Here is a 15,276-nt window from a genome sequence, read left to right as displayed (position 1 = left end):
TATTGTTAGATCCTTCATAGCGGTGGCAGCATATATACATAACATATAGTCCCGAATCCCGAGTATATGATATAGAATCCAAAGAAGTTTATGACTTTTACCTAATTGAAGTACTGACACTTTGATTACTGGTAAGGAGTTTATCAAATAGTAGGCTCGGGGGGCGGATGGGGGCCTAGATAGCTAGTGGTAATCTACCACCACCGGGTTGTGCGGACATATGTCAGAGTACCTCGATGAAATCCATACTGCGGACCAACTCCCCCTACCGAGCTGTAGTATCGTGGCTTAGAGTATTGCACAAGGGTGAACGATGCTAGGCATGTAAAGGTACTATAGACTCATGCCTGACATACTCTGCCATGTGGTCTCTGCAGACTGAGGTCATGTTTCGCGGCCAGAGGTTACGTCGGGAGTCCTTGCTTAACTGCCTGAACCGAGTGCATGAAAGACACAATAAGTCAATAAATACCTTCCCCAAGACAGGGTGGAACATCATATGCCGATGTCTGCATGACTAGTGGGAAGACCTAGTCTCGAAATGCGAACTCCGGATAACAGGCGACCTCTGGTTTTAATAATGCCCTTCAGGAGCACGCGGGGCTCTGCTTTTGGTGATTGGATTTCCCTAGCTACTTAATATGAACCAAGGAAGTATGACGTGCCTTCAGATAAATCTCCATCACTCAAAGGCAGCCTCCAGTGCCTTATGCTGGAGAACGCCGAGAACGCACATCGACAGTGGGCTGATAAAAGAGCCCTGGATTAATGAGGGCCAATCCTGGGCAGTAGATCTAAGAGCTGTACTTTAAAACCCAGAACAGGACAAACTTGCTTTCCACTCACAGAGTTCCTGTCAAGGATTTTGCTGCGGCGGTGGTTGAGATGCAGGCTTATAAACATGACATCTCCTCATAGTGATCGGGCCTGATGAATTTTCGCCTTGGATGACCCATCTCAACAAAATCAAGGACCTCTAAATCATCTTCAAAGTAATACTTCGCTAGGACCTCATCAAAAAGTTCTATCTTCAAAAATAACGAATCTTTTCTGTTTCTGATTACAACTTAAAACGTGAGCACAGCTGAATCAGTCGACTCTAGGTTGTTTATGTTCTTCGATATTTAAGGTTAGGGAATCGCTAAAGATGATTTTAGTATCGAAATTTGGTCAGTTAGCAGATGAGGTGGGTTTAATGGATGCTTTAAGGGTCACTTAAAGTCGGTCCAACACACATTGACCGCTAAGTGTGATTTGAGGGATCATTAAAGGGCGGTCCTAGCCTTGAATTTGGGGGGGTCACCGTTATGGGCTTCGAGTTTTTTTATGGGACCATTTCGTACATTATCTGCTTGAAACGCATTTAAGTGTTAGGTAGTTTCATTTTGGGAGGGGTTTCATGACTCCCTTGGGACCGTGCTTGGGATCATAAGCCATTATACTGACCCTTAAACAAAAGTCGGTGCAAAACAGGCTTAAAGGGGGAACTATTTTGGAGCACAAACTTTTAATCAGTCGAGCGGTTTTAATTGATTTATTTATAATTTTCAGAATATGTTTTTTTAATAATTTTTACAATATTTATTTAAGCTTAGGGCTAATTGATAATCAAAAATTGTCAAATCTCTGATGTTCAAGAGTTATCTTTTTACGGGCGGTCGAACCGGATAGAATTAAATTTGAGAATGGATCGATTCGTCATCGTTATCGATTGAGACGATTTACGGCTGAATATTCAAAAAACATATAATTATATAGCGCGCTATTGCTATATCTTGTTTGAGTTAGTGATGAGTATTTTCTTGATTTGTGAAATACAATTATATAAGTTCAAAAATTTCAGTCTTCTCAATTGATTCAGAATGAAACCTAGATTTCGGATATGAAGTTGAGTACGCAGAAACCCCAAACAAAAAGTTTTTCAATAAAATCCAAATTACCAAAAATGATTTTTCTGTTATCATCTATACTAGTGATTCTCAAAGTGGTTCAGGTGGACACCCAGGGGTCAACAACGGGGGACTCGAAGAGGACCACGAATTTTTTTCTTACGCGAAACTGCGTAGTACCACAATTCATCAAATGGTTAATATCCAATTTTATTGTATTATTCCAAAATATTAAAGGTTTTCAAATAATACCTGGAATTTGCACGATGGAAAAAAAAATATACCCGTTTTTACCGAACTTAATTTTATAGCCCTTTCTTGGTTTTTCCGAGCAATTCTTCAACTAAAAAAAAGGTTGTAGATACCTATATATACAGGGTGATTAATTGGTAAATTCAGGTCCTAGGCCGGAACTGCAAAATATTAAGTTGCTATATATATCTGTATGAAGTAGTTGTTGCAGAGAATAAACGCACCAAATAAATTGACAAATTCAATAAAACACTCTGTATCTTGATTATGAAGAGACATAGACCCTTCAAATATAGGTAAGGTTAGGTTATTCGACTCGCCTCAATGTCCTCTATCTACCCTTAGCTTCCGCCTATTTGCCAATGAATCACCCTGTATATTGAGGGGGTCCATCGGAACCGATAAAGCTATGGAAGGTGTCCACGAAACAAAGTTTGGGAACCACTGATCTATACGATATGTAAAATATGTACCTAAATGTTTATCCAGTTTATGGTGAAACCAGACCTAATATCATGATATTAGGTCTATGGGTGAAACCCCCCCCCCGATAAAATCAAAAACATCCAGATATAAACAAAATTTTCTGTTTGATGCTAACAAAATATAAGATTGCGTTGGATTTGGATCATTATCAGAATGATCAACATAATGTTATAGAGATTCCATGAGAGAAAACTTGATATTGTAGGGTATATATATCTTGTATGCTATAAAAAGTGTATGATATACTTACTTACTTTTAAATATATTAAGTGGAAACAGGAAAATTAATAAGCTATTTACAGTTTTGTTTGTTGTGAGCTATTTAAGGGTTTTTTAGAGCCTAATGCTTTACTCATTTCCTGTCGCAGTGCAGGAGAAATTTTCTCAGAGCACTGATCTGAAGTCAGCCAGCTATATATGTAGTTCGATTTGTCTTCAGTGATTCGAACTTTATTTTTTGAGACCATTCCCGGTTCGAAATTCGAAGATGAGACTTTTTTCTGGTCCCATTATTTTCCAATTAAAAATTGGATGAGGTTGAATATGATCCAACAAATAGTAGTTCATACATTACAAAATCAATTCATCGAAACTGTTTTATGATCTTAATTGAAATAAGATGTCATACAATAAACATGAATTTAGGGGTAATCATAATTCGCCAATTCTCATATTTAACCATATATTAAATACATTAAGTAATACAATTATCATTTAAGAAACAAAAATAAAGCTTTAACAGCCTTAAATAGAATATCTAAAGAGTGAAGTGTTTAATATAAATTCATCATAAGGAAACAAGTTTTGAAAGTTTTAGATTATCAAGAAATATAGCTACGCCAGTATCTTTTTCAATGTAATTCCATGAAAAATCAAAATGACAAACAGGTGATCGCAAAAATTCACTTTATTATTAGCTTTGCTTCCATTTAACATCAAAAGGTATCAGGATCACATCATGACATATAACAACATCCTCATTTTCAAAGTGGAAGGTACATCAACTTTTTTAAACATAAATTACACATATCAATTTTGGCGATCACCTAAACAATTTGCTTTCAATTTAGTCCTTCTAGAATTGTTATATTTTTATAATGGTTTTAATAACATTCTCAATCCTTAAGAACTTGCATCAAACTTTTTTCATTGAAAAAAGTGCACTTCCCTAAGATTTTTAATTTATAAAAATACAATATCTGAACTAAATTAGATGCCCGTGCGTTAGAGAACGAAATGTAAAATTAAACCATTTCCATTAGCTACCATCAGTCACATTTAAAATAAATAAAACAAACATATATCAATCAGAGTGTATATTCTGCACAATAAAGAATAGAAATAAAATATCTACACGTAGAAATAAGAATTGTTCGTTCTTTAACACCTTTTAAATGGCAAATTCAATTCTTTTAAATGCATGGGCAGTTAATGATCTATAATCATTTAAAAGAACTAAACCTTTTAAAATGTTTGAAGTTATGTACATAATCTCCTAAAAACACAACTTCAAACATTTCACTAGGGGAGAATCCTATGAAATTACTTAATGGAAAATTGTACAATAATTTTACTTGTTCAATAATTTCGCAAGATCCTCTATAGAATACTATGCGAAATTTAATATACAATTAACAATTTTAAGTACTCTTCCAGAAAATGTCTGATGGATTAACAATTGAATGGGGAATTGTCCAATTAGTATAGCTTTATAGTTGGCATAAAATCCATTATCGTTGAAGTAAAAGGTCTTGTGAGGCATTCTACAATTTGCACTACTAATCACGAATTTCCTAAACTTGATAAAAAAAATGCTAAGTTTGTGCGTTGAATTCATTGATAATGGGTTTTATATTCAAATTCTGATTTTTCCCATAAGAAGACTATTGAACATCTATAAACAAACAAGGAAACACTTCAGCAGCCAACATTAGGAAGAACATTTAGGATCCTTTCCTACTAGATTTTCACAACCTCAATATTTTATTTTTGGTTTGAATTTTAGCAAATTCGAGTTCCTTGTTTGTCGTTGGTCGAAAGTGATCAGATAAAAGCAGTTTCTGATGATATTTACTTACAAATAAATCTCAACAGTTTGTAACAGAATATTTATTCCAAAAGTTTTAAAAACCCTAAATTTCCAAAATGTTCATTTTCGAATTGTAAGTCTCAACCGGTTCAGATAAGTCCTTTTTCGAAAATGAAAGAATATTTAGCATTATAAGAAAAATATTTAAAACAATGGTAAAAACAATTTTCATCAATTTTTTCTTTCAATAAAGCAATAGTAAAAAATCCGTCACGGAGTGGTGGGGGGAGACTGGAATACCGGTGGAGGGCAAGAGGGGGGGTGGTAACATGACCATTAACCACTCTTGAAGAGTAGAATCGCCACCTGGCCCAAGTAGAAATAGATGAAATGACGAGTTTCATGGGTCACATATGACCCAAAATTTCGACCAACTATGCAATGCCACGTTGGGTTGTATTTCTTGTCAAACTCCTTCTTTATATATGCAGCAATGTCCTGGAAATAATAACATTTAAGGAAGCAGCCTTCATCATTTGAATATATCGGTAGATACTCCCACTCATATATTTGCATTTGAATTAAATTAATATCATGAATGTAACTTTATGGGAAGTCAACAAAGAGTATTATTCCAAAGTAAATTGAATTATCATATAATGAAATCAACCTGAAAGGTAATCTTTCATTTGAAATAGAATGAATACTACATGCATTAAAAAGATAATGGAAAGGTATTAGGCACTGCTACAAATTGATATTACAGAAAAGAATTGAAAGAAACTCACCTTTTCTATGTTATATTTCTCGATAGCTTGCGTTGCACAGTCCACAGCATCCTGCTGCATGTCTTCGCTCATATCAGCATTTTTAATGACAGCTTTACGGTCGGTCATCTTGGGAGTAATTGAGGACCTGAAAAAAAATTTTTTTCAAAATTTTGTTAAATTTCCTAAATCACCTAGTTTCGAACTGTACACCTTTTATGGTCATTAAAACTTTTTATTCTGATGGTTGCATGAGCAATAAGATCGGCCATTTCAAATCAACTGGGTAAACTAGGGAAAACTGGCACAACCATGCTCCAATTTTGTCAATATATTGCATTTTTGTCATCACACATCATGCGATCTTTTAAAGATTGATTTACAATAACGGGGGACAATCGGCTTTTAATAACCCAGAAATATAAGTGGAGGATAACCCATTCAACTTGATATACTCACGTGAAATTTACAATAAATTACTATCTGCTAATCAAAAAATATTTTCACTTGTGTCTTCTGCACGTTTCTTAAATTTTTTCTGTCTTATGAAAAGTAACGATATTCATTTATTCGAATGTCCTACACTATCGCGGATACGGATTAATAAATGCCAGAAAATTCACTGCTCTTATTGGCTGACGCGTAGAGGCTTCTGGCAGAGGTTTCTGGCAACCGAGCAACGCGACCATGGAAGCAATTTTTGAAGAGCGCGGATGCTAGAAAGATTCCCATTTTTCGAAAAAAAAACCATTTACCTTTGAATATTAATAATATGTACATTCAATAATATGCATATATTATGGAATATAATATTTAGTTGAACAAATGCAAATTAACTAGAATAAATCGAAAATATCTGAGCGAAATTTCCTTTATTTGGATTGCGATGGAATTTTGGAATTATTCTGAGGAATATCAAAAACTTTAAGCTTAATGTGATAATCATATGAAAGAGATGATAGAGTATTTGGAAATGTTCTATTGTCTCTGTAATAAGGGAAATTATTGGGGTACATTTCATGCAAACATATATTAAAGTAGAGATACAGCAGAACCTATATATTTTGGGTTGTGTTTGATACACTGAACATGCGAATAATAACAAGTTTACTGTACCGATGTCTCAATCTCAATAAGTTGAGATCATCACTGCAGGAAGCCTTAAGAACACCGCTCATTTGGTATCCGAAACTAAAAATTGAAAAAATCCATAGAACTGCCTGAACATGTCTTATCTATGAATATGCATGAAAAATACTGATATTTTTGCAACATTTCGAAAAAAGCTACAATAATCTAATGCAAATAATGCAGACTTTCATGCCAATTTCTGTCGTCTATGAGATAATCCAGTAAGAACTCACCTGAATAAGTTATAGATCAATTGTTATGTTGAAAAAGACGGATGAATCGTATGAGAGGGTAACTGTAAGTATAAAAATAGAGATATCTCGGGGTGTCACTCTATTTATTTTCAAAATATTTGCACCCACTCTATTGGGAACTAAGCTGGTCCGAATGTTACTCCAGTCCTGAAGAAATATCGATTAATTTTCATAGCGCACTCTCTCAACATCATACGGAATTCAACATTTATTGACCTAACATTCCGAGGAAAGTAATATTCTGAAATAATGACAGTTATAAAGTAAACTGTACCAGGAGTTGTTGAGTTAATTTTTTATTCCGTTTCAAATGTTCCCCTCTTTGAAACGTTCAATTATTTTTTCAGTCGATAATTATTACAAAAATGTATAAACTGGAAACGATTTAAATTATCGACAATCTCTCCCTCTGTTGTTCGAGCATAAAGCTATTACATATAACCTATATATTTGACGTTTAAATGTCAATTGTCATAATATAAATAAACATTTTTAGTTTTATTGTTGTATTGTTATATTCATTTAACATGAAAGGGTTTGTTTGACTTTTGAAAATGCAAGGAATTAATGATAACATCATAGGTAGGTCAGGAAAGTTCCTTCAAAAAGATGACTTGTTACCTGTAATGGAAAAGTGAAAAACAATAATTTTGTATCTAATGTTGATTAGAAATTTTGCGTAGGTGTTTAAGGAAATACTGAAAATATGCGACTTAAATTTCGATTAATGATATTTTACTCTATAATAGAACAATTCAAGTTAAATTCCTTTCATTGCAATTAGGGAAAAATTACTAAATATCTGAGAGTTCAGTGCATAATATCTTATTAGTTTTCACTATTTGAATTTATTTATCAACTGTTCAAGTTGTTTTGTAGACCACAATGAGAATTCTTCAAATGTGTGTTCTGGTTGTTTAAATGTCATTGATGATGAAGAGATAATATGTGCTCTAGATCAAGAATGGCATTTAGAATGTTTTCGGTAAGTAATTGAATTGAAGTTTGATCATTTTTTTTTATTCAATGAAAATTTAAGATGTTCAGCTTGTGATGCTGCTTTATCCAATTGGTATTTCGAGAAAGATGGGCTACTTTTTTGTAAATTGGATTATTACAGTAGATTTGGAGAGGCTTGTCAGCAATGTACACAAGTAAGAAACAGATAATGGAGTCTGGATGTACTCGCTAACAAAATATATTCTTAGGTTATCACAGGACCTGTTATGGTTGCTGGGGAACATAAGTTTCACCCAGAATGCTTCTGTTGTACTTCATGTTTTGCATTCATTGGAGATGGAGACTCATATGCACTTGTTGAAAGATCAAAACTCTTTTGGTGAGAAAATTTGAATTCCTCCTTTCGGGAAATGGCTAATACTTATTTCCTTAATGAACATTTTGATTTTAGTGGACAATGCTACAAAAGACAAATGCAACCTTTGCAGAAAATTACTAGATTTCCGTTCACACGAAAACCACATTCAATTAGGTTAGTTGAAATTCCTGGTGGTCAAAAAGGTCTCAAGTTGTCAGAAGACTTACTCAATTCATCTGATAGTCAATGTTTCACCATATCTCAGTGAGTACATTAATGATTCATCAAATATTGAAGCTTTCAAAATCTGTAATAATTTATGTACCTTATACCAATGAATGATATAATACAGTGAAACTTCCTTAAGACACTCCTGTTTGAGACGCTTCTGCATAACACTCTTTTTCGTTGGTCCCTCCAATTTTCCTATGCTTATATAGTAGACAGTGAGAAAAGTTCAAAGGTTGATCAATGAATGGCAAACTCACGTTGAGTATTTGTTTACATGACACATTGAACATGAGTCACTCTTAATCTCAAGCTCCTTCTTAGATGACCGGATTCATTTTGCACATCCGAAAGACATCCCTGTGACCAACATAAGAATCGTTTTTCTGCCACCTAATGCCACATCCGAACTGCAACCCTTAGAACAGAGTATTAATGGTATTATCAAAGTAGTCAAGCAAAAGTATAAAAAAGGAAAAAATTATTCCAGCGTCACAACGGAGGGAGAAATTTCAACCAAAATTAATTTTTTAGACTCTATACATTTTATTTTTGTTGCTTGGGATTAAATTGCGTTGAGATCGATAGCAGGCAAAACACTGCTTAACAAAATACCCAATAGTCAGATAAGAGAACTCTGTAAAGTCTAGAATGTTGTGTGGTGGGGAAGACAGAGAAGAAGGAAGTGGAACCAGCATGTTAGCAGAATGGGCCCTCAAAGATTAGCCCGAATAGCAAGGGATTTAAGCAACTAGGAAAGAGACCACCAGGACGTCCCTTCAAGAAATGACGTGACTGCTGGCAGTCTATATTGCAGTTACTTCTGCAGAACTGAGCATTAGATTTAAAAGATCATCAAGAACAGGCCTAAGGCCTAACATAAGAAGAAGAAAAAGGAGGGATTAAATTGACCCAGCAAGGAACTGTTTTCGAAAAGCTGGATTTGGATTTTCAGACGAGATAGATATAACTGACAGCACAGCAACAGAAACTGAGGAAATTCTTTAAAATTTTTCTGATTTCCCGACAGCGGATGACTCCCTTGTAACTACCAAAACTCTCATTTTATGTCCAAATTTTGCAATCATTTTCCCTTTTCAATCATTTTGAGATAATTTTACTTTCCCCGGTAAGATGCTCTTTTGCTCTGGTCTCTTGAAGAGCGTCTTAACGAAGTTTTACTCTATAATTCTTTGGATCAAATATGCCCAAAATTGAAATTATTCATATAGTGCTGAATTGAAATAAGATGAAATTGTATTAAAATTTATAAAAACTTTGAATCTGAAATTAATGATTCCTACCATAATTATTATTGAGTATTTTCATTTATTTTGGATATTCGGTAAAACACCACCTTGAGCGATAGTTACTCCCGATAGCAATTTGTTCAACTCTTCGTCGTTTCTGATTGCCAGCTGAAGATGTCTGGGAATAATTCTGGTTTTCTTGTTGTTGTTTAATTGAATTGATGAAAAAATAACAGTAATAATGTAATATTATTCATCATAAATCATATTCTAATATAGTTTGATATATAGGGTGATTTGGAGGATACATGGAAAACTAATAAAGCTCGCTTTTGCTTTCCTAACATCTGCTTTTAATCTCTGCTGTAATTTTTTACCATCATATACTCGGTAGGTATATTTTGATTTGTTGAAAATTGATGTATTAAACTTGGAATATTTTAGGTTAGATGTTAATAATGATTTAATGTCTCTTCATGTGGGAGACAGAATTTTAGAAATAAATGGTACTCCTGTTAAAGAAACCCCATTAGAAAGGGTTGAAAATCTTCTTAAATACTCTGATTCAGTATTACAAGTGAGTTACTTTCAAAATCTCTCCAACCTAATCATAACAATATGCATATTCTTTGAAGTTAACAATAGAGCATGATCCAGACAGTATTTCAAAAAAATTCTTGAAACCAAGGGCACCATTAAATTTACCCTTAACTACAACCTCCAGTGATACCAACATTCCAGACAAAAAGTCATCAATTCCTCTAGACGTAAGGTCTTTAGGTTCATCTGATTCCATTCATGATGATAATGTCCAACAAGGAAACTGTATGTTGACTCCAGAATTTAACAAAGGTAATAAAGAAATAAAAAATAGAACTCCAAACACAAGAAATGAAAATAAGGAAAGGTTGTTCAAAAAGAGGGATGAAGGGTATATGAGTGGGACAAGGTCAAGACAATTAAAGAGAAAAACAAATTTATCTGACAATAAACAATCATTGGATAAAGAAAGAAGTTCTTCTATGAGCAGGCTCTTAGATGAGTAGGTTTCAATTTATCCTGATCAAATATATATTTTGAAATAATGAATAATTTTAGCACCCCGAATTCCAAGAAGTGTCTTGAACTCTCTAGGGCTTATTCTTTTTTGGAACCAAAGCCACAACAAAGGGTTTTTAGGGCTTCAGATCTTGTGAAAGGTGAAATGCTTGGACAGGGCTTTTTTGGGCAGGTTTATAAGGTCACAACAAGAGATACTGAAGAGGTTATGGTCCTCAAGGAACTCTATAGAGTCGATGAAGAAGCACAAAAGAACTTCTTAAAAGAGGTGCATATATATTTTTTATTTGAATTGAATGATGGTTTTATAAAAATTTGATGAGGAAATAATAGTTTTCAAGAAAAAATCAGGTTCAGATTAAAAAATAATTTGGTTCACAGGTTGCTGTACTTCGAAACTTGCATCATAACAATGTACTCCGGTTTATAGGTGTTTTGTACAAAGAGAGGAGACTTCATTTGGTCACTGAATACATTTCTGGGGGTACTCTCACTGATCTGATACATAATATCAGTCAACCATTACCTTGGGAGCAAAGAGTGTCTTTTGCAAAAGACATAGCTGCAGGAATGGCCTATCTACATTCTATGAATATTATACATAGGGATTTGAATTCCCACAACTGCTTGGTGAGTTGAATATCTTCCTAAATAACAATAGAGTAGTAACACTTTTCTTGTGAAGGTACGAGAAGATAAAACAGTTGTTGTGGCAGACTTTGGTTTAGCCAGAATTGTATCTCATAATAGCGACAGCATAGGTAGGAGAATATCTTCTAAAGGAACACCAGGATCAAGAAGACAAGAAAGAAAAAAGAGGTATACTGTGGTGGGGAATCCTTATTGGATGGCACCAGAGATGATGAAAGGGAACAAATATGATGAGAAAGTGGATATTTTCAGTTTTGGAATCGTGTTATGTGAGGTGAGAAATTTGGTATTACAAACTTTCTGTGGTGTATTATTTTGAAATGTTTTTTAATAGATAATTGGCAGAGTACAAGCAGATCCAGACTTCTTGCCTCGTTCTAATGATTTTGGATTAAATCAAATGACGTTCAAGGAAAAGTTTTGTAGTTCATGTCCAGAACCATTTTACAAAGTAGCTTTTCTTAGTACTGATCTTAATCCTGACAAAAGGTAAATGCATTTTTTTTTTGTGATAACAAAGTTTTACTGAAATTGATGAATATTCCTTACAGACCACCTTTTGAAGTAATGGAAGTATGGTTAGAATCTCTTCTTATGCATTTATCTGTTGGGATGTCACTTCCTCCTGATCTTCTATTCGACATCAGTAATTTCAGAGGTATCAGTCCAAGTTCTTCAGGAAGTACTACTCCAGAAGGTATACCTTCAGGACATAGAAGTCCAGCATTAGAACCAATTTGTGAAGGGAAGTTGATAGATACGAAAAACTCAAAGAGAATAAATGAAAAGTGTACCAATAGTTATGAGAGCTTAAAAGGAATTATTACAGTCTCTAGTACAGAAAATTTATCGGGGAAAAAAGATAATATTCCTATCAAACCTGTTATAAAAGTCTCTAGTAGTGATATGTTAGACAACACTTGGGAAAATCCAAACAAGATTGATAACTTCCATACAAAAAGCTGTGAGGATATAACTTCAAATTCTATAGATAAAAACTATAGTCTGAAGGGAAACGGGGAAGGAGATTCTGAATTCAGCATTATTTCTTCTACATCTGATTATGAACCTATTCCCAAAGAGTTCCCTAATTACGAGAATATACAGTTCTTAAAAAATGATATAGCTTTTAATGAGAAGAATCAAAAACCAATATATATACAAAAACTTAACACGAAAGTTGTAAATGAAAAATCTGAGAATATTGATGATTTAAAGGGTGATTCAAGTCCAGAGAACCAAAGTAAAGATAATATTTTCAAGGTACAACTGAAAAAGGTCCCAAAAAATTTCACAAGAAATAAATTCTCTCCTTGTTCTTCAGAATCCACATTTCAAGGACCTGTTAAGGATAAAATTAGATTGTTGAGTAAAAAAAATATTTCTGAGACATCTAATCTGAAACAGAGTAACTTGAGCTTGCAAAATATGAATTTGAACATGGATACCACATCTCAAGTCACTGAGAAATATGTTAAATCAGCCGAATGTATAGGAAGCAATAAAAGTGAACATAAGAGGGAACTACCAAGTCCTAGATCGAATGATGATGATGTTTTGGATTTTCCAGACATTGTTTCTTCAACTTTTTTGAAGAGTTTCAATCCAGTTGTTAAAGATAAAAAAACCAAAATAATAGTTGAAAGTAAACCTGAATCTGAAATTAAACGTTCAACTATTTTCCCCAATAATTTTGGGGGCACTTTCAGTATTAATCGCAATATATTCAGGAAGAATGAGCAACAAAAAAATTCTAAAGAAAACGGGACTACTTGTGTGAGTTCTGGAGTTAAAAATAAGTTAAGAGATAAAGTTGATGTCAAGGATGAGCCTTGTTTGAAACTGAATGATGCAACTGTTTGTGATAATAATGAGCCTTCTCGAACTTTTCCTACTGGTACGAGTTTAGTGAAAAGTATTGTTGATAGTCTGAATAGGAAAGATAGGGGAACGTTAAGCTTTGGAGAAAGACTGAGTTATGGTAGAAGTTCTCTCAAGTTACCATCAAAGAGTAAACCCAGTTATGGGAATACTAAAGAGTATACTGCTCTGTAAGACACAGAAGTTAATGAAGAATTTCAATAAGGCTTATTTGCTCAGTATATTGATAGCAAAATATTTTACCTGTTGAAAAACTTAATAGTTATATCAAGATGCCTAGAAACCCTATTGTGTGCAATGATTAGATTATGTTTTGAAATTTTTTAAGTAGTCCATCTATTGCTTTGGCTAGAACTCACCAAAGTTCTGTAAGGTGGCGCTCTTCAGAATTGTTCGAATTCTCGCTATGTCTATCAGTGTTTAAAAATGTTTTGAGAAACTGCAAACTTTCACAAGAAATTACAATTCATTCTATTCCCAAAGGTCATTAGAGTCTAGAATCATTAGAAATGACAAACTTAATGATGTATGCGCCATCTGAAACTAGTGATCTCTCGAAATAAAGTAGGCATAAATCTCCCGTTTTATCCCAAAAGTTTAACAGGTATAATTAGACACACCAGGCTTTTTAGGCATTTTAAGTAATGTCCTTGCAATTTTGACATACATTTTATTTGTGACAATTAAATGGCCTAAAATATCCAATATTAACTGAATGTTGATCATTCAATATTTATCAGTATTGACAATATAATTTTTGCATGATCCACCTTTCTGGATTACTTATACCTGTTGCTAGGACTTCTTTACTGGTTACTACAACAAAGACGTCGGTGAGTGATTTTTACCGACGTTTCCATTAGAGAATACTTTCACTTTCTTAAAAATTAAAAATAAGAAAATTTCAATATATTCATTAACAAAATGACTTATGACAAATTAAATATAAATATAGTTAATTTATGGTAATGCCTTATGTATCAGTGAAATTTTGATCCATTGAAACTGATTCAGCAGAAATAAGTCCATTAAAATAAAGGAAAAATTAAAGGGATCCTGCAAAAAAGTTATAAACATCACAATCGTTAAAAACTATTGATTTCAGACAGTTGCTAAGCTCCTTCACCAAACAATTGTCTGCAATCGGTAAAATATACTTATGGTTGTTGACACTTAATATACTATTGTGTTTATATTTTATATTGAAGTAGGCTACAATAGTAAAAAAGTAATTATGAAATAAGTTGTAAGAATGAGCAACTTAAAATATTTTATTTTCTATAAGTTGTTGAATTCAAAAACTAAATATATTAAAAAAATCTATTTACATCTTTATTTTAAGCATAAGGTAAACATTCCAGAATTTTTTTATGTATATAAATAATTCAAGTTCAAATTTGAATTGAGTCTTGAAAATTTCTTGGACTTCTGTGATAAGGCGATTCAATCCAAAGCTAATTCATTAGTGATTTTGGCCATTTGAGTAGAAGTAATTAATCGAAAATTATATTTTTTTGTAATAATTACATTGTGAAGTTTTGGTAGTATTCCATTTTTTGTAAATAAGATATCGATTTGTAGGTAATAAGTTTTTAATAAAATAGTTCACGTTATACTTTTATCTTTTTTATTTTTCGGATAATACATTGAAAATAAAATATTTTCAGGTAAGATCGTTATGTATCAATATTTTTCATCCAGAATTTCACAGGCCTTTGTGAGATCTCAGAAGCATAAAGCTTGTACGAGTTAGTTAAACCGATTGTGTTTTATGTAGGCTTTGTTACTGTGTCCCATCGCCATTCCATGCACACCACTTTAATTTTTTTGCCAACAGCGAATGAATTTTAAAATTCATTAGTTTTGTCGTTTCATTATTAAACTCAATAAATACTTTGGTTTAAAGCTTATGTCTTATTAGAATAATAATGAGTAAATCTCATATTAATCATAATCCCATATACAATCATAGAAAATTCAAGCAAAAGATGGCAAAAGAATCTCAATATTTCTGTAACAATAGATCTGAAAGTTGAAATTTATTTTGTAAATGTAACTAATTTTAACTAGAGTGCTCCGAA

At 33.1% G+C, this 15,276-nt stretch overlaps 2 protein-coding genes across 5 annotated transcripts; one reads left to right on the top strand and one right to left on the bottom strand.

The window, feature by feature from the left end:
* Positions 1-4,721: 4,721 nt before the first annotated feature.
* LOC123676685 (dynein light chain 1, cytoplasmic) lies at positions 4,722-6,927 on the bottom strand. Of its 3 annotated transcripts, none has more exons than XM_045612805.1 (3): positions 6,788-6,927; positions 5,445-5,571; positions 4,722-5,154 (listed from the first exon to the last, which is right to left on the bottom strand). In XM_045612805.1, exons 2-3 carry the CDS (start codon positions 5,550-5,552, stop codon positions 4,993-4,995), a joined length of 270 nt encoding a protein of 89 aa, XP_045468761.1. In that variant the 5' UTR covers positions 5,553-5,571; positions 6,788-6,927; the 3' UTR covers positions 4,722-4,992. The 3 variants fall into 3 exon arrangements, with proteins under 3 accessions (XP_045468761.1, XP_045468760.1, XP_045468759.1); XM_045612804.1 differs by lacking the exon at positions 6,788-6,927 and adding an exon at positions 5,883-6,044; XM_045612803.1 differs by lacking the exon at positions 6,788-6,927 and adding an exon at positions 5,637-5,896.
* A 317-nt stretch (positions 6,928-7,244) lies between these two features.
* On the top strand, positions 7,245-14,810 carry LOC123676683 (LIM domain kinase 1). 2 transcript variants are annotated; one of them, XM_045612795.1, is made up of 13 exons: positions 7,245-7,390; positions 7,688-7,793; positions 7,848-7,962; positions 8,017-8,147; positions 8,220-8,390; positions 9,896-9,994; positions 10,049-10,181; positions 10,240-10,646; positions 10,703-10,931; positions 11,045-11,293; positions 11,349-11,588; positions 11,649-11,803; positions 11,866-14,810. In XM_045612795.1, exons 1-13 carry the CDS (start codon positions 7,363-7,365, stop codon positions 13,367-13,369), a joined length of 3,567 nt encoding a protein of 1,188 aa, XP_045468751.1. In that variant the 5' UTR covers positions 7,245-7,362; the 3' UTR covers positions 13,370-14,810. The 2 variants fall into 2 exon arrangements, with proteins under 2 accessions (XP_045468751.1, XP_045468752.1); XM_045612796.1 differs by lacking the exon at positions 9,896-9,994.
* Positions 14,811-15,276: the final 466 nt, after the last annotated feature.

This window comes from Harmonia axyridis, chromosome 3 (assembly GCF_914767665.1).
Source record: "Harmonia axyridis chromosome 3, icHarAxyr1.1, whole genome shotgun sequence".
NCBI lineage: Eukaryota > Metazoa > Arthropoda > Insecta > Coleoptera > Coccinellidae > Harmonia > Harmonia axyridis.
The sequence above is the reverse complement of the archived record's forward strand: the minus strand, read 5'-3'. Positions and strand labels throughout refer to the sequence as shown.

Bases quoted from the DNA above. Each gene is read 5' to 3' on its own strand.
- LOC123676685 (XM_045612803.1), bottom strand. From the start codon at position 5,695: ATGGCCGATCTTATTGCTCATGCAACCATCAGAATAAAAAGTTTTAAT. The intron at 5,572-5,636 runs GTGTACAGTTCG...ATTTTTTTTCAG, and splicing joins AGTTTTAATGACCATAAAAG to GTCCTCAATTACTCCCAAGA. The intron at 5,155-5,444 runs GTGAGTTTCTTT...TATTATTTCCAG, and splicing joins AGAAATATAACATAGAAAAG to GACATTGCTGCATATATAAA.
- LOC123676683 (XM_045612795.1), top strand. From the start codon at position 7,363: ATGCAAGGAATTAATGATAACATCATAG. The intron at 7,963-8,016 runs GTAAGAAACAGA...ATATATTCTTAG, and splicing joins CTTGTCAGCAATGTACACAA to GTTATCACAGGACCTGTTAT. The intron at 10,182-10,239 runs GTGAGTTACTTT...TATTCTTTGAAG, and splicing joins ACTCTGATTCAGTATTACAA to TTAACAATAGAGCATGATCC.